The 24972-nt window shown below is 35.6% G+C and overlaps 1 protein-coding gene across 4 annotated transcripts in view; it reads right to left on the bottom strand.

Moving 5' to 3' along the window:
- Positions 1 to 24972, bottom strand: part of UHRF2 (ubiquitin like with PHD and ring finger domains 2) — a 79137-nt gene that overhangs the window by 27899 nt on the left and 26266 nt on the right. For all 4 annotated transcript variants that reach the window (XM_015652322.3, XM_015652321.3, XM_015652323.3 and 1 more), the window contains exons 4-5: positions 21108 to 21326; positions 4171 to 4280 (exon numbers count right to left, since the gene is read on the bottom strand). In XM_015652322.3, the coding sequence (XP_015507808.1) occupies positions 4171 to 4280; positions 21108 to 21326 (329 nt within the window). The remainder of the gene's footprint in view (positions 1 to 4170; positions 4281 to 21107; positions 21327 to 24972) is intronic.

The raw sequence follows: 24972 nt of genomic DNA, 5'->3' as shown, positions 1-24972 counted from the left end.
GAGAGAGAGATGATGAATTCAGCCTGGGCAAGAGAAAGCTTTAGGGATATCTTTTTGTGACCTTTCAACACTTAAAAGAAATTATAAGAAAGACAGTGAAAGATTTTTTTACCAAGATCAATAATGACAGAAAGCAACAATAATGATAACAAGAAGCAGTTTTAAATTGAAAGAAATGTGATTTAGACTGGATACAAGGAAGAAATCTTTTATTGTGAGGGTGATGAGACACTGGTACAGGTTACCCTGAGAAAGTGTGGATGCCTCATCCCTGGAACCTGTCAATGTCAGGTTGAATGGGATTTTGAGAAACCCGATTTCCCTCATGGCAGGGAGGTAGGACTAGATCTTTAAAGGTCCATTTCAACTAAAACCATTCTATGATAAGAAGTGCAAAAACAATGCTGTTTGAATCACTGTTTTTAAGATAAAAAACTTTAAAACTTAGGAGTATAAAAGTATCACTGAAGAGGGAAGATTCCAGCTGCAGATAGAAGGTCTGTGAGATGTACTGACTGGAAAACCTGATAAATAAATATGTAAAGCTACCAGCAGTGACTATTTTGCAAAGTCTTAGAGGCAAAGGTACACTTAAATATATATTTCTAAAAGACTCCAAAATCTATGACAATATTGCTTTTCTAGGAGAAGCGTAGCCTAGAAAACATAACATGCTATCCAAATGGATTCCATTAATTTGAGATTTATCTCCCAAGGTTCATTTGAAGAGAAAGGAAGAATTTTGTGAGTGCTGATTAACAAATCTGAGCATTTTCCAGCACAGCTACGTAAAATTGACGATCTGTGCAAGGCATCAATAACAATTCAAGTCAGAATAAGAAATCTCAGATAACTGTTAACTCCTTTGAAAAATTTTAAAAGTGATGATTGAGCACTCCCTATGGAAACCCAACAGCCTACCTCAGCCAATAAGTAACGGACAACATGAAAAAGCATATTTTTCTGTATCTCTGAGCATCATACATTGTTTAGGCCTATGTAATTAACTGGTTTCAGTTACAAAACCAGTTTCTTAGGTAAAAGGTTAGTAGTGATTTTTATTTAAATAGGAAAAGAGCAAAAAATACGTACATATTTTAGTTTGGTTAAACAATAGGTGAATTTCTCTACTTTCTTCAGTACACAACCAAACTACAAACTGTCATTTTCATAATATCACTTTCATTTTTCACATTTCTGTTTTAACCACGTTGTAAGTCATATGCACTAACTATAGCTGCACAATTGGTCACATGAAGACAAGCCTTTTCATCTCAACCACCAATGCAGAATTTAGTTGCATAAATAATTACAAATTATCTTTTTTTTGCAGAAAGAGTCAGCACAAGTTTGCATTCTGATGGAAGTAATATATGTTGATACCTAGGTCTTATTTGCATGTTGCATATAAATATTTGTAACATATTTAAAAATAGATTGCTTCTTAGATTTTTTTGTTTTGAATATAATTTTCTAACAGGCTTAGCCTTACTTCTATCATTTGTAGAATTTTTCTGCCATTAATTACTTAAAGAGTTACTATTTTTAATTGTAACTGCCAAATTTATATTGACATCACTTTACACACATAAACCCTAATTATTATGTCACCCTGCTGAAGAAATAAGAGTTTTTGTGCAGAGACAATCTATACTGTTTATCTGATGAAGATTATTTCCATAGTAGGCATTCTATCTTTTGACAAGGGCATGGACAGAAGCTTAATATGGACAAAAACACAGTCAGTGCATTTGCTGACTGTGCTTGCAACAATTTCATAGAATATTTAAGGCCAAATAATGATTTTAATTTCATCTGCCGTGATTGTAATAAAATTCTGCCTCTTTCCATAGTACATAAGCTAAGTGTGTTTATAGATAGTTGCATATATATTTAACTTTTTAAAATACATATAGGTACACATTTTAGTACAAATAGGGTTCTAAGTACAGTCCAGAAGGAAGGACTACACTGGTGGTTATAGCATCCAGCTCCACTGTGTGCAGTGTGCATACCTGAACAAAGGCAAAACAGCTGACCTGGCTGAAAAACCAGAATCACATGAACAGAGTTGTACGGTGAGTGCTGGCTTCAGGAAAAAGAGCAGTTCAAGAAATAAGGCTGAATTCCAAGGTAAATTTATTTTTCATGATTACACTTTAAAAGATTATATTTGTGAATGATATTTATTTATGTAGGTTATAAACAGTCTGTTGAAATTAGTAAGATTGGGACCAGGAACAAAATAAAATAAAACATACACAGAGGTGCCAGTCTCTACATAGATGTCAGTATTTGGGTAGTTTAAGCAAAGAGGTTACAAATAAACAACAATCAACATTGGAGGGAGGGAGGTATATTAGACAATGAAGGTCTTGACTCTGAAACAATTAGAGTGGCAATCAGCATACAAAGTACAGATTGGTGAGGGTGAGTCCACCCCTGAAATCCTGTGTTCAGCTTTGGATCCCTGATTCCAAGAAGGACATTGAAGCACCAGAGTGTGTCCAGAGAAGGGCAGTGAAGCTTGTGAAGCTCTGGAGCACAAGTCCTATGAGAAGAGCTCAAGTAGCTAGAGTTGCTTACCCTAGAGAAAAGAAGGCTCAGGGGACCTGAGACCTTACTGCTCTCTGCAGCTACCTGATTTGTAGCCAGGTGAGGGTCAGTCAAAAGGACTAGAGGAAATGGTTTGAAGTGGGGCTAGGGGAGGTTTAGATTTATGAAAATTTAGATTTTATGAAAACTGCTTCACAGAAAGAATGGTCAAGCACTGGAAGATGTTGAAGTGATGGAAGTGCCACCCCTAGAAGTGTTCAAAAAACACGTAGATGTGGCACTTTGGGGCTTGGTTTAGCACTTGTGGCACTTGGTGGACTTGATGTCTTAAGAGTCTACTGCCATCTAAATGATTCTGTAAGTAAATATATCAGATCAAACAGCACCATCATAGACAATTTTGTATAGTTAGTAATACAGTAATCACTAATTTCCTCAACCCAAAATTAAAAAAATTAATTCACTACACAGTAGCTGCAGGGAAGAATTAAATGAACTGCAATACTCTTTTATTACATTTAAAACGTTGCATACTTCCAAAATAAATAGTAGCTAAACACAGATTAGTATTTGTAGATTTTCAATTTTCTCACACAGAAATCTTTTAAAATCAAAACATGCTTTAAAGATATTGAAAAGATATTTCAATGTGACCAAGAAAAAATAAAAGAGTGGATAGTTCTTTTTTTTCTAAAGGGAAGTAATTTTTTCTAAGGGAAATAATTCTCAAATAATGAAAATGAATAATGAGTTGAGAAACTGACATTTTTACTTTCAAGAATACCACAGGGAATGGTATTTGCGCCTCTGAAAAACAGTGATTTTTTTTTTTTAGACAACAAATAAACATTAATCAGACTTGCTGTGCAGTGGGAGCCACCTACGAAGGTTCTGAAAAATTGCATGGAGTCAGGAATGTAATATATAATTATATCTAAATAATACCTACTTGTAGAGCTACAGTTCAATCTTCAGTGTTGCTATCACAAATACTCACCACTCCTAGCTTTAATATATTTTCAAACTTAGGATAAAATGTCATTACTTTTTAGATAAACTGCTACTAACTCCTTATTGTGGTTGTGGGGAGGTTAAGGAAGTTTGGCAGGCTCAACTAATCCAAACATTAATTATCCCTTTTTTTCATGGTACAAGCAGCTTCAGTGCAAAGTTCCTTATATTTTTTTCTTCTCCCTGACATAATGACAGAGTTAAAGTTACTACCAACTATTTCTATTTTTGGCATTTATTAATTTATTAAAAGCTTGAATTACATATCAGTTGCAACAGCAATTTTGGTGGCCTGAACACCTCTCTAGGAACTTAAATGAGACTGCAAATTCATTCTGTACTTTTCATTTAGAGCATTATCAGCTGTTTCTCTTTTTCACCATTTATGAATGACAGTACTAAGCTATTACTAGTTTCTGAAAACGTCAAATAATACAGCCATCTTATAGTAACTATGCTTTGAAAACAGAAATCTAAAAATTATTCAATTCAATTCCTTTCTTGAACACAAACCAATTATTACTACTACCTCTGTATGCTGATATTATCTAAGAAACATCACTCAATTTGTACTTATGTTCAAATAATTTAAAAGGTCCATACTTTTGAAATCTCCATCCCCAAATGTCAATGGATAGGCTCCTGGCTTTTCAATCTTGTACATTTCCTCTATAAAAAGGATTTTACAATCATTTATTGTGTCTTCTGGACCTCTGAAAAACAAGAAGAATAAAAAGAACATTCAACTTAGTTCCTCAGACCTAGATTCTGTACTTCTTGAATCCTAAGCAATAAGATAAAGTAGCCTTTTTTTTAATCACTGACAAGACACTGTATTTCAATTCACACACAAAAATCAGTCTAGCACTGTAACTCCTCAGAAGAAAGTAAAACACATATTTAGTGCTCACTTAAAGAAAAGACTACTCCATTATCCTCAGACTGTCTGGCACTTCAGTATGTCTTTACTGACAGTTATGCAATACAGCTTAATTCCATTTCTAAAACCTCAAAAGGTTTTTATTGGCTGAACACAGCAGACCAGACAAAACCATATCCTCTGGAATACAATATCTATAACATTATTATAAAAGTACAGTATCAAAAACAAACCAGAAATGTGACCTATAAGACAGAATAATAGTTGGAACCCATAAAGCAAGAAAAGCAGCAGAAAAATTCAAAAGCCTTTCTATAACTTTTAACTGTTTCTCCACTCTGGAAAGCCACATACAATACTGTACTGAATTATATACTGTAAATAGTCCTGCTAATGTCAGGTTTCAGTGCAAAATCTCAGTGACTACTACTAACAAATATTCCAAGACTCCACAACAATAATGCCACAAGACTTCTAGAAAAGAATTAGAAAATATTAATGCAAGGATTTTCACCTACTCTTATTAAAATATCTTTGTATCTACACAAATTCAAATGGAAACCTATCTAGGAAGAAATGGCCATATTGACACCAACAATGGTAAAGTCCTCCCTTTTCCTTCCTCCTCAGGATGATATTGTGCTCTCTTCAACTGCCTGTTCTGTTACCATTTTCAATTTACTACCTGATCTAGAAGTAAACAGGAATTTTCAGTATAATAAAATACTGATGGATATCTGCAAGAACCTATCACAGAGGTGACTTAACAATACTTTTGAAGAAAGCCAGACAGGTGATAGAGCCCTACAAAAAGGTTTAATCTGCAAAACAAAATTAGACTAGAGACAGATGGGAAAACAAGATATTAGATTCATACTCAATAAGGATAACTGCAACAACAGAACATCTCCAGAAACATCAGGCTTCAGTCTGGAATCTGTGGTTCTCTGCTCTACCTCTTTGTCTGCTCTCACCATTTCCTTTGTGCTGACTACCAGTTCTTAGATTCTGACACATGATGACCTAACTAAGGTAGAAAAAAATTAAGCCAGGGTAAACCCAGACAACGAATCATCTTTTCATGGCCCTGAACACTGCAGTATTTAGGTCTCCATGGAACCTGTGCCTTGATCAATTCTAATTGCCTTTTAAAGTGTACCAACAGCTGTTTACTTAGCCATCTGTATTTATTTTGACCTTTTTCTTTCCCAGCAGTTTTTGGAGGAAAAACATTCCCCACTGTTGGTGATATGCATAAACAGAAAATGCTAGCAAATTTCAAATATTTGGACAGAATATATAAATGCTACATCAATGCAAATACATCCATCAGATAAAGAACAGTTTGCTTTCCTGATTAAGAAAACAATGGATTTAGAACTAACTCCATTTGCACCCTAGGGGATAGTACTTTAAAGCAGTTCTGACCATTTTGACTAACACCTCTTAGGTTTAGCATGCAGACACTTTGAATTATCCACAATACTGAGCAATTCACAATCACAAAGGCACAATACATTCAAATATAGAAAGCACAATATGTAGGACAATTTTTGGCAGCAAAACTGAAACAACAAACTCAACAAACTTTTCAATGCACCAGTATATCCCTGGTTATTTTGCAGACTTTGGAGAGTCTTACTTAAAAACAAAACAAAACACACATGCTGACATTCTTTAATGCCACAAATCTATGTTAGAACTTCTCTTACTGACAGCACTGCTTGACTGCCTATCCAATTATTAGATACCCAATTATTAGTTATTCCTCTAGAACTCAATTCTAACAGAACTCAAAGTTGTAGATCTAATTTAAAACAAAACCAGAGAATTATTACTTCTTTCACATAATGTGAAATTTTATACTTAATGCAGCAGCTACAAATGATTGATATTCTCAAATTCCAGTAAACTTCAGACAAATTTAAGCATATTTTTCACTGATTTTTGCATCCTGCAAATCCTAAATCTGTGTGTAGTCTATAACCACTATCTCTACTATAAGCAAAACTGCATCTAGGAAGAACACATATTTCCTCTCCTCTCTCTACAGTGTGTTATGGTTTAGACGTCTTTAACTTTACCTTTCCCCCCACCCCTTCATTTTCCCCAGAAAGCTAAAAAGCATCTGTTAAAAAAATAGCTTTACATTATTTGTATTCTCTGCATACAGAGAATGAATTCTCTATGATCAAGAAGGAAGGTTACCATACAGCTTTACTCAGAAATCTAGACACTTGCTATTCACATCCTTGGGAAACAAGCCAAACTTGAACTCAGTAGAATACCAATTAAATTTCTAATGGGGCCAATTTGAACAATAAAATTACTTTTAACTACAAATTACCACATTGTTTCCTTAAAAGATACCATGAAAAGATTTATAAATCAGTTCAACGATGCGTTCCAAACAGTAACAGCTAAGTTTTTGTGAAGTATGCAGAAGCACAGACTTTTATCATTAACTTTATAACAAAGTATCATGTCAAAAAATGTTTTTTCCACCGCAAAGTGTTGAAGCACAACATACTTCTTTAGTTTAGCTAGCTAAATAAATAACTCCTCTAATTAAAACTGTAAAACAGAGAACTCTTGAAATAATAATAAAAAAATTAACACAGACGCATAGCATGTTCTTCTCTCACAGCACTGCAATCCTACTAGCAATACTATTCCTTATATCTAGGCAGTACTTACTAAATGAATGGAATTAAATATTTCTCTATCACATACACGAGATCATGGTAGACATTCCTTTTCTTTTAGCCCTGTATTTTTCCTCAGGAATTAGGACACTTAGAAAGCAACCTTCATGCTAAGTTTTTTCTAAAGTCTACTCAGTATTTGAACCAGAGAAAACATTTCATTTTCTGTTATGAGTTATGTAAGAAGTAAGCAAATACTGTCAAATGACATTACAAAGCCGGTATGTTACAACAAATGTCACAGCTGCATACCTGGAATTACAGAAGGAGATCAACTTCTTCATCATTGTGAAAATGATGGCTATTAATGGTTAAGCCTTACCAAAGCTAAAAAAATCTGCTCAGATAGCTGTTCGTAAAATAAAAGGTCTTCTGCCACAGTACACATTCAGGGCTTTAATAATGATCATGTGACTTTAAAATTATGGTTATCTAACAAAATTGCAGCTACATTATGCTGTCAAATGTACAACCTTTCTTCACTTCTTCACCCTACCATACCAAAATAAGATTATGCAATATGCATAGCAAATGGGTGTTTGTATTTCAAGTAAGAACTTTAAATCCTCTGAAAGAATTCAATCCCAAAAGAAAGCCAGATTCTTCAACACAGCAGAATTCTTAATGCAAGCCTTCCTTTCAGATAAGTTAGCCAAAGCCAGAGAAAAACCTTGAACTGAACCTTCTTTTATCTGCACTTTCCCCACACACATTTCCTTTTTTTTTTAACCTTCAGATAATGAAACGCTTTAGACATTCAAAATCACAGTTGACTAGACATGTGATAAATGGGCATTATCCTGAATATTTCAAAGGTCAGCTTCACAGAAAATAAAAGCTGCTGTACAGTTACCACACTTAGAGAGCTTTATCACTTCTTACAGTCTGAAAGATTCAATGAAAATTGTCTAATCTCTGTCCAGAAATTTCTTTGTTTATCCCTTTACCACACTGAAATTAAAAGTATAGTAATTTAACACACACTAAAGTCAAAATACAATGCTGAATAAAAATGGGGGGAAAAAACTATTAGAAAAATACACACGAAGTTTCTATTCATACTAAGAATAATAATGAAAAGTATCTAATGATGATTTATATTTAGGCCCCCTTAGAGCAAAACTTTACTCACACTGTCATGCTTACCACACACAACTAATTCACAGTGTCTCTATGGCTAATGTCAAAAGGTACTGTCCCGGTCAGTAGAGAAATAGCCACAATGAGAATAAAACCCAATGGAATATAACATTGACTATGCTCTCCAAATACACAAAATCACTTAACAAACAATATACAAATCAAAACAAAACCAGATTTACTACCACTTTCTGTATCTATCTTTTCATGTGCAACAGTTTGTTTACATGCCTTACATGAATCAGCCTTTATTCTGCTTTTGTAAAGTTTTCAGCCAGCAAATCTTTCTGTTCTACATCAACAAACCATAGTGAATTAACTTCTTAAAAAACACAATCTTTCAATATTACCATTAAAAATGCTTGTTAGAACTTTTAATATCGTCTCCTTAGAAGTGGTTGACTGGAGATTTGATTTCAAACAGGCTTGTTTTAAAGGTAACTTCAAAATCTTCCCACATTCAGACAGCATATTACATTGATAATCTGACCAAATTCTGCTAGGTTGTACTGAATTACATAGAGATTCTTTTATTTTTTTTATTGCACACAAGCAAAAATGCAGAGAATGTACAAGACTTTTTTCAGAATATTCCATACACATATGTTTAATCATTAAAATAAAAATGCACAGTTACAAAATGGGACAGCATTAGCTCTGCTTTTAATTCAACTTTACATTTATTACAAAAGCACTGTAAAGATAAAGACATGTGACAACTTCCAAACTATGCAAAGATTTTATTACTCTCTTTCTATAACACTAGTATTTAAACAACAGCAAAAAAATTAACATTTTCTAGGCTATGTTGAAGACCATATTCTAATATGAATCTTTAATGCCTTTAAAAACAAAACACATATATTCTTAAACCTACAAGTTCGTATTGTGGACATACACAAAAGTCAGGCAGGATATTGTGTTGTGGTTTTTTTTGTTTTTTTTTTTTAATTTCAGCAGTAGGTGTGAAGCTTGATGCATTTACAAAGCAATATATCATAGTTCATGATGACAGATTCTAAAAGCAGGGACTTGGACACAGAGACTCTCTTCCTTAGCCTGGGAGCTGTAAGCGGGCAGACATTAGAGTACCTGGGGAAAGAACTGGCCTGAGAGAACAGCCAGCAACAATGTCAGAGGCTCATGACTCTGCACACTTCCCTGCCCCACGCCACGGACCACACCGAGGTGCAGAGCCTGTGGAGAGCCATGATCCCGCCTAAATCCGCACCTGTTCGTGGTGCTACAGGAATGCCCCAGTCCCACTGTGGGGAACTCTGCTGCCACCACCCCAGCTGCTCTCTTCATGTAGTCAGGACCTAGTCTGTGACTGGCACTATCACAAATGCTCAGTAGGCATATACAGCCTCCAAATCCAAGGTCAAACATACAGATGTTAACATCTGAATGTTCATGAAGAACCAGGTAAAAAAGCAGGTCAATGACCTATTAAGGTAATTCACCAAAGGTTTCATATATGAAAAGCAAAGATACAAGAACTTTGCTTGGCATCATGTGGCATGGTCTAAGCTCAGTTGACTTTTCTGTGCATTTACAGACTGAACTGCAGTGCATAGACACAATGCTAAGGACCTGTTCAAGACATCGTTCCAAGGATCTGGGCTAGTCAACAAGTTCCTTCAGGCCAGGAAGAAGCAAACATACAAAAAAAGTGGTTCTTACTATTAGAGGTTAAACACTCCTATCCAGATTTTAAACTATATTGCAATTCAGTGAGTAGATGCAGCACGCACTCATCATGAGCTAAGACGGTAACCAGAGACCAATCTGTGAGCCCTGCCAGACTGAGTGAGAACCTCAGCTCAAAAACAAAGACATAAGAAGAAGCACCTCCCTTTACAACAAACTCACAGAGATACTGTCAAGATGAAAAGATGTTACAAAAAAAAAGAATAGAAAAGAAAGAGTCCTGAAAGCACAGAAACATATTAAGCACTCTGGGGGAAAAAAAAAACCCAACAAAATACAAACCAAAAAAACCAAACCAACCAAAAAACACAACCCCAAAACCACAAACCACCCAAATCCCAAATACCCCCCAAACCTAAGTGAATAAATCACCAACAAACATCCAAAATGTGAGGTGCTTTAAAACCAACCAACCAAAATCAAACAAAATCAAACCTACATATTACAAAAAAAAAAAAAAAAAAAAAAAAAAGAGGCTATGAAAACTATTAAAGGTATCCACCTTCAGAAATCATAGAAGAATCAGAGAATCACAATGACATTTCCAAAGGATGGCCGTATCAAACCAAATGCATAGAGAACTGCTTGAAAAAAGGACAAACCCACATTTCTAGACTAGAAAGTTTGTAATGAATTTATTATCATGGCTTAAGTGATATTGTAATGAAAAAACTTGGCATGCAGGTAATCTCCTGCTCAGAACACGATGAATCTAATTCACTAAGAATTCCTGCAAGTCTGAAAATCCTAGAGAGAAAAGGAGGTCTTAACTAATTTGGCATTTAGAGGGCAGCTGCGTATTTTAGAATATCTTCATTCCTTATTCCTTCATTCCAACTCTTAGGAAAACTTACAGCAAATGATTCCACCATGATTTCCAATTTCATTAGAGAATGATACTAAATCCTCCATTCAAGTGTCTAATCACCATTACAAAATGGTAATACAGCCTTTCCAGGTCTTATGTGTTGGTCTGGAATTTCTGATAATCCTTATCATTATTTTTATATTGATAAATCCAAATGCCCATAGACTTGTGGGTTTAACTGTTGGAGAGATTCCCCAAAAACAAGTGAGAAAAGCACACTTTGGTGTCTCCCTGAAACATCTATACACCAATGCACGGGCAATGAACAAAGGGGATTACAGAGGTTTGTATAATTAATGCAACTCCACGACAGCACTGGGATCACAGAGACACGGTGTGACTGGGCTCTGCAGGAAGAAGAGGCTGGGAAGACTAAGAACAGTTGTTCTTTATATGAGGCAGATCAGGAGCCAGTCAAGAGCTTGCTAGTCAAGGCTAGCAGACAGAACATTATTGATGCTGTAACAGGTGTCTGCTACAGGGAATGAATATATGAAGACTCCTTCAGACAACTGGAAAAAGTTTCAAGCTTACAAGCCCTGTTCTCACAGGGAACTTGAAGAACTGTGGCATCTGCTGGAAGGTCAACAAAGCAGAGCACAATATACGGAATTTCTAGAGTGCAGTAGTGACAACATCCTGATCATGGAAAAGCAAATTGATAGACCTGATATATACAAACTGAAGAACTTGTCATGGGACGTTAAAGTTTGTCTATGATGGTAAGAGTTCAGAAGCCTTAGAGGAAGGATAAAGTACAAGACAACCCTAGATTTCAGGACAGTAGAACATAATCGCTGAAGGGATCTACTTAGAAAAACCCTACAAGATACCCAGTACAGAAGGGCCTAGTAAAGTTAATTGATATTTAAGGACCATCCCCAGCTCAAAAATGGTCTATCACTATACGCAGGATATCAAAGTCCATGGGAAGCCTCCAAAAATGAGTAAGGAGCTTGGATATAAAAAGGGACCATGTAAGAGATGGAAGCTGGGATGGCTGATCTGGGGTAGGAAGAGGTATCTTACTGTGTAGGCATAGGGTTGGGAAAGCCAAGGTCTACCTTGATTTGAATCTGGGGAGTAAAATTCTATGACATGAAAGGAAAACTAGAGAAAATGTGGGGGCACTGCTAAATATAGCTGATGACAGTAACACAGAAAAACCAAGGTACTCAGCACTATGTTTGCCTCAAGTATTTACTGCTAAGACCAGTGTTTAGGAACCTGAGGTCCCCAAGAGAAGGAACAAGCAAGGCAAGGAAGACTTAGAGTTGGTGGAAGATGAGGTTATGGAGTACTTACACAGGACATATAGAAGTCTATTGGCTCTAAGAGGTCATACTCTTGAGCTCCGAGGGAGCTGCCTAATGTTTAAATGAGTGTACTCTTAGTCCTGTTACTGAAAGGTGATTACACCTTCCAGTTAAATAGAGGAGAGCAAATATCACATCTAACTTCAAGAGGGAAGATTGATGACAGACTGATCAGCCTCAGCCCCTGGGAAGTGAATATTAGCTGCCTCTGCCACCATTTAGAGTTGGACAGAAAGGAATTTCATCATGTTCAACAAAAAAAAAGATTCAAGTCCTGCACAGGGGGAGTACCAGTACCTGCTGAGTCTCTCCACCTGACTGGACAGCAGCCTAGTAGAGAGACCTTGAGGAATATAAAAAAACAAGCTGACTATAAACCAGTTATATGCCCTTGCAAGCAAAGAAGATCCGCAGCTTCCTGGATTACATTAAGAGCAGCACTGCCAGCAGGAAAAGGGAAGGAATGCCAATCGTGACTCAGCATTAGTTAGGCCAGGTGTAGGCTCCCCAGATAACACAGAGATGGGTTTACAAGAGTGGTTCCAGGAAAGGGTTACAAAAATGATTAACAGAACGATACAGAATATCCTTGATATAGGAGTCTTTAGTCTAGAGAACAGAAGGTTGTGTGAGGACGGCTCTTAACTAAGTGTATAAACAGGGAACTAGACTCTTCTAACTGGTCTACAGCCGGGATAAGAGGTAAGAGGTACAAACACATGAAAAAAGCATTTTGTGTGGCAAGAGTGGATTTTCTTATTACAGTGGATTGTTCAGAGAGCTTGTTGAGTAACCATCCATAATATTATTAAAACCCCAACTACACTTAGTCCTAGACAAACTGATCTGGCTGATCCTCCTTGAGCAATCTCAAAAGCTCCTCTCCATCCTCAAAGTTTCTCTTAAATGTATCACCATTTGGTATAGCTCAACACCATTCCTTTTTCCTTTTTTCTTTTTTCTTTTTATAATGCTTTGCCTAATACTGTGCTCACCACTGCTTCCCATCCACCCACGGCATGCCTTTTTGCACTTATATTTGTTTTCTTCTGTTCTTCCTCTTCTCTTTGGACTTACTTTCCTCAGTGGGAAGAAATTAAACTTGAAAACATTTCTAAATATCACTCTCCTAAAAAGCAAGTCAAAAGACTCTGTGGTTCCAAGTCTGCATGTTTATTAGAGAAAGGACACTTACAAATACTGAAGATATAATTTATGTTCTGGAAAACCAAACAAAACCCTCAAGATCCAAGTCAACCCATTCTTTACCTTCAAGGTATACTTTTATCTTACAGTAACAGGACATCCAAAACATTTGAAATTTTAACACCTTTTACTTACGCTTTTTCTTGCTGTTGCTAAAGCAATTGTTTTAATACATAATTAATTGAAATGTTAAGCTTTTAGATGTAATCCAAATAACCAAATTTCTCCCCTCTGCTGAAATTCACTTCATTTTATGTATCTCTTTTGTCCATTTAGATGAGAGAGTGTGTGTTTAGAGGAGAGTGGAATATTCTTGATTCAGTTTAATTAGTACTTGGTAAAGGAGAGTAAATAACTTTCCCCAGTTTTCTACTTACACTTCTTTCTATACAGCCCAAATACTGTTAATCTTCATTACACACTGCTGGCACATATTCATCGTGCTTCTTATCAAGACCCACAGATCTTGCCCATCGAAGCTACCTCCCACTCAGTACTGCTTCAAGGGGCTGTGCCTTCCCAGGTGGAAAAAACCTCTGCATTTATCCACCTTTACTTTATGGAGTCTCCTGCCACCCATTGCTCCTCTGCTTGGTTCAGGTCTCTTTGACTGACAGTACCACCCTCGAATTTCCATCAATTTAACATGTCTGCAAACTTGGCAAGAGTCCACTGTATTGCCACAAGATACTGAAGGTACGGGTCTCAGGATACATCCCTGCAGTTCCTTGCCTGTCATAATTTTCCAAGTAGTGTGCAACTTAGTAATGACTATCCTCTGAGCCAAATCATTCAATGTTTTCTTTTTCTAAACCCACCTGGCTGTCCATCCTCACAGTTTACTACAGGAATCATCACAGTGGGACAGGATATTATGGGGACACTTGCACATTGAATTAAAGTACAACTTTTGTTCTACCCTTGGTCACAGAGAAAATAATTTTATCACAGAAGGCAGATGAGCTTGTAAGGAACAATTTGCTCCTGGAAGAAAATTTCACTCTGGCTATTCCTAATCATCACAATTTCACCAGCACTTCATGAGAACTGTCCCTTACACTGAAATAAGGCTGACTGGTCCTCTTTTATAACTGATGCAGTATTTCTCTTTCTCCACTTGTGAGGGACAAAAGTCAAAGTGGTATTATTAGAAGTCAAATGTCTGTTGACACAAGCTGTGCATTTAACCATGTTTTGATCCATGGGATTTGCTTACTCCTTTTCCTTGGGATGATTTCCCTTTAAAGTCTTATGGTTTTCACCACCAGGACTAAAAAGATCTTAAATAATTGGCTTACTTATTCTTTGGCTCTCTCTGTAAGGCAGACATGGTTTGCCACTAAACTTCTGGAATTTCAAAGAACAGGACATTCACAGTCCAGAAGACTCAACACAAATTACAAGCATCTAGTCTGCTTTTCCTCCATTTTGGGAAACCAACCTGAAACATTCAGTTTCCCCATACTGCTAGTTAAGATAAAGCAATATCCAGGGAAATGGCACGAAGGACAAAACAGTTACTTTTCATGTTCTCTTTTTAAGAATCAGGAAAAGGGAAGTATGCAGATAAAATATTTGTTCCATATCAGAAAATAATTAGGGGACAGCAAATCTTAAAAGAGTAATCCTTCATATCCTTTCTATTCAAGGCAATCTCCTGAAGATTTGTGCTCTTTAAGGTACAACAGTGAAGCCTGCAGGTAAAGAGTGCGAAGGAATAGCTATCATCTGTGTAGAACATGTCCATCGCTGAGTGTTTGTAAAATGGAAATTTCTGTCCAGAGGGAAAGGAGAAAGAAACAAGAAAAGGATATCTATAAGTCAGCCAATGCCTGTCCAAATGATTCTTTCATAGAATCACAGAGTGGTAAGGTTGAAAGGAACCTTAAAGATCATCTAGTTCCAGTTCCCAGGGACACAGGGACAGGGACATTTTCCACCAGACTAGCTTGCTCAGAGCTCTATCCAACCTGGCTTTGAACACTAACAGGGATGGGGCATCCACAGCTTCCCTGGGCAACCTGTTCCTATGCCTCACCACCCTTCTACTACAAAATTTCTTCCCAATATCTACTCTAAACCTATTGAAACCATTATCCCTTGTTCTGTCACTACACGCTCTTGTAAAACGTCTCTCTGGCTTTTTTGAAGACTCCCTTCAGGTACTGGAAGGTTGTAGTTAGGTCACCCCAAAGCCTTCTCTTCTCCAGGTGGAACAATTCAAATTCTCCCAGCCTTTCCTAATAGAAGAGGTGCTACATTCCTTCAACTACCTTGGTGGCCTCTTTGGGACCTGTTCCAATAGGTCCATGTCCTTCCTGTCCCCTGCCAGGAATCCCAGAGCTTGATGCAGTGTTCTAGCCAGGGTCTCACCAGAGCAGAGCAGAGGGGCAGAATCCACTCCCTGGCCCTGCTGACCATGCTGCTCTGGATGCAGCCCAGGACATGTTTGATTTTGTGGGCTGGGAATGCCCAGTCTCACCCACCGCACCCAAAGCCCTTCTGGGCAGAGCTGCTCTGGTCTGTTCACCACAGCCTGTATCAACACCAAGGGTTCGATAAAATAGTTGCTGAGTCAAGGTACTGTATCTCATAGAGCCGTTACAAAGAGGACAAGTGCTACAGTGAATGGTAAAAGATCCACTCTGCTCATGCTCTCTTCATGCCTTATTCCCAGACAGATACAGTTCTACTGTTTCACACTTGACAGAAACAATACATCCTGAATAATAACCTTTCTCTAGAACTCAGGATGTCCCAGTATCTCCTGGGCAGCTTGCCCTATGCACCTGAATCATTAACAGAAGGCACTTCACACTACTCTGAAGTCTCTTTAATAATATTCTATCCTTGTGTCCACTGTATCTTTTAACTCTTTTCCTCAAAATTGAAAGCACAACTGAAGAAAGGTTAAAAACTTAATCTGGAATTTAAAAGTGAACAGTTTTATTTTCTTATTCCCTTATAAGTTCAAGCAGAGAATTTTGCTCACACACCACTTCAGCTAACATGATTTCTTTTGTCCAGCAGAGTAATTAAGTAGTATGCAAAAACATTCTGGTTGTCAAGAGTCATTCCTGTTACGAGTTGTGAGATTATTCCCTAAGGCTGTGTATCACAAACAGAGCAATCTCTAGCTGTAGAGACTAGGAAAAGCAATACAAAGAAATTCTTAAAAAGTTCTAGGCACCACCTCTACAGATTTGTCATCAAAAATCCCAGCAGGCTTCTTGGCCACTCAGAATCTCTCTGGATTTGAAACAGTCTTCTTGATCCAAGGGGAGTTCTCTTCAAAGGAGGTGGCCAACTCCACTGACTTGACAAAGAAGAGGAAAGTGGGAGATACAAATTCACCTTTTTACTAGTTTTGTTGCCTAGAAGAAATATGCCACTTTTACATCTGTGCAAAAAAGATGCAGGTAAGGTCTTCAGCAATTAAAATTCTTATTAATAAGACACCTTTGCTGATACAGAATGAAAGTTATTTCACAAAATGGGTCCAAGTAAATATTGTTAATATTTCACACAGCATCAAAACAACGTCCTCCCAGACCTTCCAGCAACAGTCATAGACACTACAATAAAATAAATAAACCAGGATGTTATATTGGATAGAAAATTATGTAGGCATTAGGAAGACAAATCACATTAATAAAATTCCAGACCTAAAGAAGAACTGTGTTCACACAAACTGTGAGAACTGTAATATGGGGCACCTACCAAAATATGACAACAACTCTCACATGACGATAATCACAATATATACTGAGAGTGATACAAAGTATGTTACTGTTATTTTCCAAATAAAACAAGGTACAACTGCCAATAACTTTCTTTTCAACTAGATAGAAATTGAGAGAAGTACAAGAATTCTTGAAACTATAAACAAAAAACACCATGCACAGCTTTTTTCACTCACTATTACAGAATACTTCACTAGTCTATAAAGTGTTTAATTTCTGTGCCTTTGAAAAGCTATAAAATAAATATATGTATGATTTTTAAAAAAATCAGAAGTTAAATATCAATAGAAAATCTTGTCCAAAAAAGTTAAAGGGAAAAGTTTAAAGTAAAATCTGTACAGATAGCATAAAGATAATTTTAAAATATCATACTGCATTCTGAGAATAAAACATGCTAGATTGAATAAATGAAGTAGTGGGGTGATAAATATGAATGCATACCATGTAAAAAAAAAAAAAAGAAAAAAAGAAGACAAACACCAGATCTGGCAGGTTACAAGAAAAATACAATTACATATAAAAAAAAATACAGAAAATAGAAATATATTGAAATATATAATAGGAATAAAAATTAAGAGAAAGTAATCTGTAAAAAAACCTTCATTTTTGGGAACAGGAATTCTCATACAAAAACCTGCAGAACTGAAAGATGACAAATATGAACATGAAAATTTAGGACCATTCTATTACATTCTTTTACAGCTGCACGGGTGAAGATACCAAATTCATTAAACATTCACTCATCTAAAGAAAAAATTATGTTCATTCTGCATAATCTATATCTAGATTCTTACACATCTCCAAAGGTTTAGGCAAAATATGAGTCTTGGTATTGACAGAGTCCTTGCTAAACTCAGACTTTCAACAGTTTTGTGAAGAAAAGTAAGATCTAATTTGGTCTCTGTCTTCCATTCTAAGAAGAAGCAAATGCAGAGCACCATTTGATCTACTTTGATTTGATATGGTTAGTTTTAATATATCTGCTGCCTCCATGGTTAAATTGTGAACATTAGCCTCAAAGACAAGTCTTATTATTCTGGATTACAAACAAGTGTTGTCTTTATGAAATAAAACACTCTTCCCAAAGAAAAAAAATGGATGTCTAAAACTGGAGATGCAGCACCTTGGCAGTTAAAATCAGTTCAGAGGTACCACAGACACTTCTAAATAAGAATCTCACATTCAGAGAAGCTGATCTGCAAGCATGGACACACAGTCATGAGAAACCTTAAGTCCTATTCCATGGCCAGAGCACTGCTGTTTCCCTAGTATTTGCATCTGAGACACAGAAAATCCTCTTCGGTATGTTTTAGACATCCTACAATTAAAAATTTCAGCTGCAATGTGAATACTATAGAATGAGAATAATGAGAGGTCAATTATTCTGCATAATCATGTTTGCCTCCCCAGCTCAGTCTCATCCTCTATTTGGTAATATTCGCTATTTCATATATATTTTCCAAAAGATGAGCTAATGATGACAGACTGTACAAGAATTTTCTTTTTGGTTATGACTAAAGCATGAGTAACAGTGTGCCCAAAAAAGTATTCATCATATGTTCTACCAGCTTCAAAGCATGACCACAAACAGCATATTCTTGTTATTTCCTGTGATTATGCCAACAGCTCCATTAAATCTTTGTCAAAAGCAACCAGAGCAATAAATCAAACCTTCAAATATGGCATAAAAATTGTTTAATACAAAGTCTCTTTGATATAGTACCACAAAGGAAAAAAGTCCAAGAGATGAATATATCCGATGCAACCCTAAGACCACCTCTGCCTCCCTTTACTGCCTGCCAAGGTTGCTCTTCAGTAGTACAGAAAAAACTAGTCATTAGCACACAATCAATTAATCACAAACATATAATCATAAAAAATTCAAAATAAATTTCACCTTTATTTGAGACAAGTAGGTAATGCTAACATCATGTTAAGAACTCATAATCACATATCAATATCATAGAATAGAAATATATTAATTATATTATTCTAAATTAAAATAATAACAACTTCATTATATTTCAAAACTAAATTAATATATTTTATATTGTTTATATTATAAATTAATAAAAAATGAAACACTGAAATTGGTTTTTAATTTGTAAATCAACATGACTGAAATTCAAAGCAATTTCTTTTACATGCTCCTTACACAAATTTATGAATACTAGGAGATTTTTCTTATCCTTTTACTACTAATTGAAAGGAATGAGTTGGGTAGTCCAGGTGATCAGAATTATTCTTTGATAAATTTAAGAAATGACAGGGACCAGTTAACCAAACTTTCTGCAAAAAGTTGATTACTGCATATACAATCTATCAACATTTAAAGGAAATCAGAGGTCTTAATTAGGAAGAAAATTGTCTGAAATATGATTCCATCTGAAAAATGGACTTAAATTCATCACCTTAGAATAAGTATCTGTCAACTGTGTTGTTTTCCTCCCAACTCATTCCAGAGGATAGTAACTGTAAGTATCACAAGGAACCCTACTGTACCTGCCACAGTACTGACAGTATTTGAATTTAGCAGCTTCTAGTTTGAAGCATAACTATCAGTTTATTTAGATATAGAAAAGACTACCCTATAGAGTTCCAACCAGAATTTTTTATTAGCCACTAGGTGCTTCCTTTTGCCAATATAGAATATATTTTGATTATCCTATTTTAAATGTATGGAGAAAACTCTGAAAGAATACATGTAGGCAACAGCTGTAAATTTTTTTTATCAACAGGGATTGTAACTTTATGTAAACTACTCTCTGGAGAGTTCTATTTGTAGAAGATTGTGAAACCCACCCCTGACTCACCAAATGTCACTAGCACTAAATGCACTACAATGAATATCTGCATCTCTCCATTGATATTGTTCTCCATTTCTTAATCTCTTCTGTCTTTCAAATTAATAATTCAAAATACCTACTAATTTTCTTTCTAGCCTTGTATTTCGAGTTTGAGGTTTTTTTGCTTTGCCTACAAAACAAGCCCATGTGCCTCTTCTACTTCATAAAAGATGACTATAATGCACCAAGATTGTCTAATAAAACTCCTGTAATTCTAAAATTAAAACTCACCCCCAAAACACTTTCCTTTACTTGCATGCTCTACCAAGCCAGCATCTTTGCTATTTCCCAGTACCAGGTAAGACTGCACCTTTAAACAAAACACTAAATTAGACCTGAATCAGAGACTTCTGTGTGTCTCTCCCAAGTAACCACGTCCCACACTAAGTCTTCCTACAGATACAATATCCTCTTTCCTTGTAAAGTAAATTACAAGGAATGCAGTTTGTTTTCAGAAACACACTCCCTGAACAGTAACACTCCAGAGTAAATGAGGGACATGCCAACATTAAATCAATCACGGGTCATCTGTTCATCCCTAAGAAGGCAGTAACACAGCTTACTGACTGCAGTATCTTAAGGATCTCCCCCAAAAACACAGTTCTTAAAGAACCATATAGAAGTTTTAAAATTAAATAGTGAAACAAAGCACAGATATTCAGGTAATCTCAGTCACAAGGAAAACTTGCAGTTCCCCCATCTCACAGCTCCACACTTTACTTATCAGAGGTTGTAATACTACATAAATATTTTATTCTTTAAAATTTTATTTAGCCAGTTCAGAGACTTGTTCAAACCAACAGAGATGACTCATACTCAGTGAGATCTAAGGGTTCCCAATTGTCTAAAAAATTACTGGAACACACTCTTATCAATCTGAATCACACATAGTACACAAAAAACCTTATGGTTGCCTCCAGCAATCCCAGGAAAAATAAAAATTCTGACTTACAGTTAAGCCTCCACATTGTAAAAACCATGCATTGTAATTTTGTAATTCACATAGCTGTGGAATCAAAGTATGACATTAAAATTCATCTAGTGGTGACTAGCAGATTAAAAAAACCAAACCAAACACACTTATATGATATGTAGAGATTTTCTGAGTTGGTCAAGAAAATCTTACCCCAGCAGAATTTTAGCATGAACCTCTTTGTTAGTCCTTGAGATTTCTCTCAAAGAGGTAATTTCTGCATCAAACCAAAATCCTCTTTCTTCTGGTGTCTCAACATTGTAGTTAACCATCACCACATCACCCACTTTTAGTTCACTCCACTTCAGAATGGTTCTTGCTCGGGGTCGAAGATTAACTGTGTCCATTTCTATGACGCCATTTTCTGGGTACCTTGAAAAGCAAAACCAACAACACCAATGATTATGACTCCTGTAAAAGCGAAAAGAAAGTCACAACTTTTTCTCGGAAGTAAAAGTTTATAAATGTTCTTTGGGCACACAAAAACCAAAATCTGACCTAATATCCTTTTTAAAACATAGCTTTCCTCTAAATACAGACTACGAATTTGTCTCATCTCAGATGGGAAAAATAGCCTCCATGAGTTTTCTCAAAATATAAAAAATACTACTAATAAAAAAAAAATTACATAAACCTATATGCACTTTTCGATAATTTAGTGTTACTAGACAGCACTCTAACTAAAATCCCAATAGAGGAATGAAACCTTTCCAAATTTGAGGTGTTTTTCATTTTAACACTACAGTGTTCTTATATTCCATTGAATGAAGCAACTATTACTTGATACTAGAGCCTACATTTGCACATGTGCTGGAAAAATAGCAGAATATAGATATGATAAAAATATTAATTGTAAAAAAAAAAAGCTAGCCTGTAACAAAAAGTTAAAAGATGCTGAAGTGAAGTTCCTTTTTTCATACTATGTGTAGGCAGATAAAAATGATGGGAGCTACAGGAGTACTACATGACTTCACAGAACATATTTAACAGAGAATATAAAATTAGTCTACTACAAATAAACAGTTGCTATTAAAATTATTCATTCTCCCTTCTTAACAAACAATGTTGAGGACGATGTATCTTAAATTATATTTTCATCATGCAATTACTGGCACTTTAGCATGAGCACTGACAGTTAATATACCTTTATCAAACAGCATTGCTAAATATTACTTGGAAAAATCTTACTCTTACTAATAAAAGTATGACTCTACCACTTTACAATATGCCTCCCCCTTTACTGAAGAAGACTATTTCAAGGTCTTGGGAAAACCACATATTGCAACTTACAACAGGAAGAAATACTACAACTACTGTCCGTAAGAGACTGACAGACTATAACCTGAAATCAGGATGTCCTGAACAGTTGACTAAAAGCCCACCAATGAAACTGGACATATTTTAAACAAGTTCATCTTGCTTTGTTTTATGCCTTCTATTAAATATAACACACCAGTTTGCTACTGATGATGTGGGGGGCTGAGGGACAGCGGAGATTTAGTGCTTTAAAGAAGCATGAACCACAAGAGTTTAAGAGTGGGTGTACTTTCAGATAAACTAATGGCTAAGTAAAAAGAACAGATCTCTAACTACTTAAAAAAGTTAAATACAAAGCCTGATTTTAGATCCTAATTATAAAATTTTGCACAACAGAAGTTACACGATACAAAGACAGGTGCTTGGGATCAACTCATTATCAAAACAGTAGTTTCATAAGATGTAACTCCACATTTACTAAGGTGCTTCTGCCCATGTAGTTTCCAAATTCAGTGCATACTGAAAAGCTAACATTTGAAGATTTGCCTTTATGTTATGCAACTTTCACCTAAAAGAATTACCATACCATTATACTATATTAATTATTAATATTTTAACTGTACTATCCACAAAAAAGACGATTGATTCACCTACAGGATATAAGACAAAGCAAAAAATAGCTATAGAGATCATGCCTATTCTATTGAGTAATGAATAGCATCACATTATTGTACAACAGGCTACTGAAATCTTAAGACAGCTATATTTGACCTACTAATCAGTGCCAAAAGTTTTACAGTAAACTTTTCCTAAAGTTTGCAGAAAACAGCAAGTAGAACATAGTAAATAAAGACTCAGTTTACTTGATCTCTGAAACCAAAAGAGTGCTTAAACATCAGGAAACTAGGAAAGCTAAATCAAAAATAGACACAATTTATGTATACAGCAAAATAATCAAATAAGAAATACATATGGGATGGTAAAAATAACCAATAAACATTTTAGAAGTTTCCATGTCACTGTTGAAAAAAGAAAATCAAAATATGTGACTTACAAGAGTTGACATCCATAGAAACTTGATCTGAAAAATCTATTCTCTTCTGAAAGTAAAATGTCTTCAGCTTCTGTTTTTCCTGGGCAACCTTTGGACCAACCTTTTTCCCTAAATTCAGATTCATATTATCTTTCTAACCCCTATACAACTCAAAACAGATTGTTCCTATTGTATCGATGAGGAATTTCAGACTGTCATCGTTAACAATGTCTCCACGGTTGTTCTTGGAAGTCGCTCAAGAAAAAACTGAGTAGAAGTAAGATCACTTACTTTTTTGCTAAGATCACTTACCAAAAAACACCTCCAAATTCCCCTTTTATAAACAGAAACTATTTTCCAAAGGAAGAAAAGGAAGGCTGACTCTCCACTGTGTGCATTTTTCCTCTAATCAACTGGTCAGAAATGCAAGCTTACAAACTTTAGAAAAAAACAAATGAGATTTCTTTTGCTACATTTTACTTTTCTTTTGCAAAGGGTTATAGATATTGAATGTTTTTACTGCTGTAACTTCACACACAAAGGAATGTTTTCATGGATGCTGGTGAATGCTAGCAGCTATTTAACCCTTCACATTAGTCCATAATTGACATGAACATATGCTGAAAGTGTTTTCTCATTTATTGAGTTACTTTTAAAAGCCTAAGATCACACTCAAGAGAAAACAATTAGACTAGCAAAAATTTGGTACAGTCAAAATGAAGATTACATAGCGCAATTAAACCTTTAAATTTAAAACAGCTGGGGGCAGTTTCTTGGTTTTTTATGTTTTTAGGATGTTTGGCAACTAATACTGAGGAAAGGAAGCTGTACCAACAAGCATAATCATAAGAATTTAATGAATATTATGCACCATAGGATGTTTCTATTTACCTCTAATTTCATTACTCCCTGTAGTATTTCTAACACTAACATAGCAAGGATTTATTGAAATTTCCTATCTGTGTAGACAGTCTCCATAGCAAAGAATAATTCATGAAGTAAAAATTCTGGTATTTCTTGGCTATGGTCAGATGGCTGGCTGTGGCTCCTAAAATGCTCAAATGCTAGGACACATAGCAGTTCCATGTCAGAATAAACCCAAGCCTGATTAATATGGAGACCTTGCAACTTTGCATACCGCCTTAACACTTTTCCCAGCTATTACTAGAACAATTAGAACTGGAAAAATAATATTCTGGAAACAAAAGTAAAGACTTCCCATCCACTCTCCATACTAGTACAGTAAGAAATGTTACTGCAGATGCAAAAATTTAAAATTATTTTAAAATTAAAATTATTAAAAAATATTAATAAAATTAAAGCATTTTATTTTTCAATCAAAAAATTCAGAAAAGAATAATTCCAACCCTGCAATGAAGGAATAGGAGGGTAAAAACAAAAAATTAAACAGAAAGGAATGAACTGCTGGAAGAGATAAATCTGACTAAGAAGATAGAACTGGACAAAAACTAGATTCCTACCACCCCACTTCCTTATAACCTGAGGAAATAAATAGCCTTGTTTTGCTGTAGTATTTGAGAAAGCCAAAATAGTGTTTCAAAAAGCACTACACTGGAAGACCATGTAAGCCACAATTAGGAATGGGAAAAATAAAGAAAATATCACTGAAGTAGTTGAGCTGTGCACTTCCGAAAAATCAGCAGGTCTGATACTTTGTTATTACAAGAAAAATATATTTCAAAAGACAGACTGGAAGACGTACTGAAT

This window comes from Parus major, chromosome Z (assembly GCF_001522545.3).
Source record: "Parus major isolate Abel chromosome Z, Parus_major1.1, whole genome shotgun sequence".
Lineage (NCBI taxonomy): Eukaryota > Metazoa > Chordata > Aves > Passeriformes > Paridae > Parus > Parus major.
This window is presented reverse-complemented; position numbering and strand designations above follow the sequence as displayed.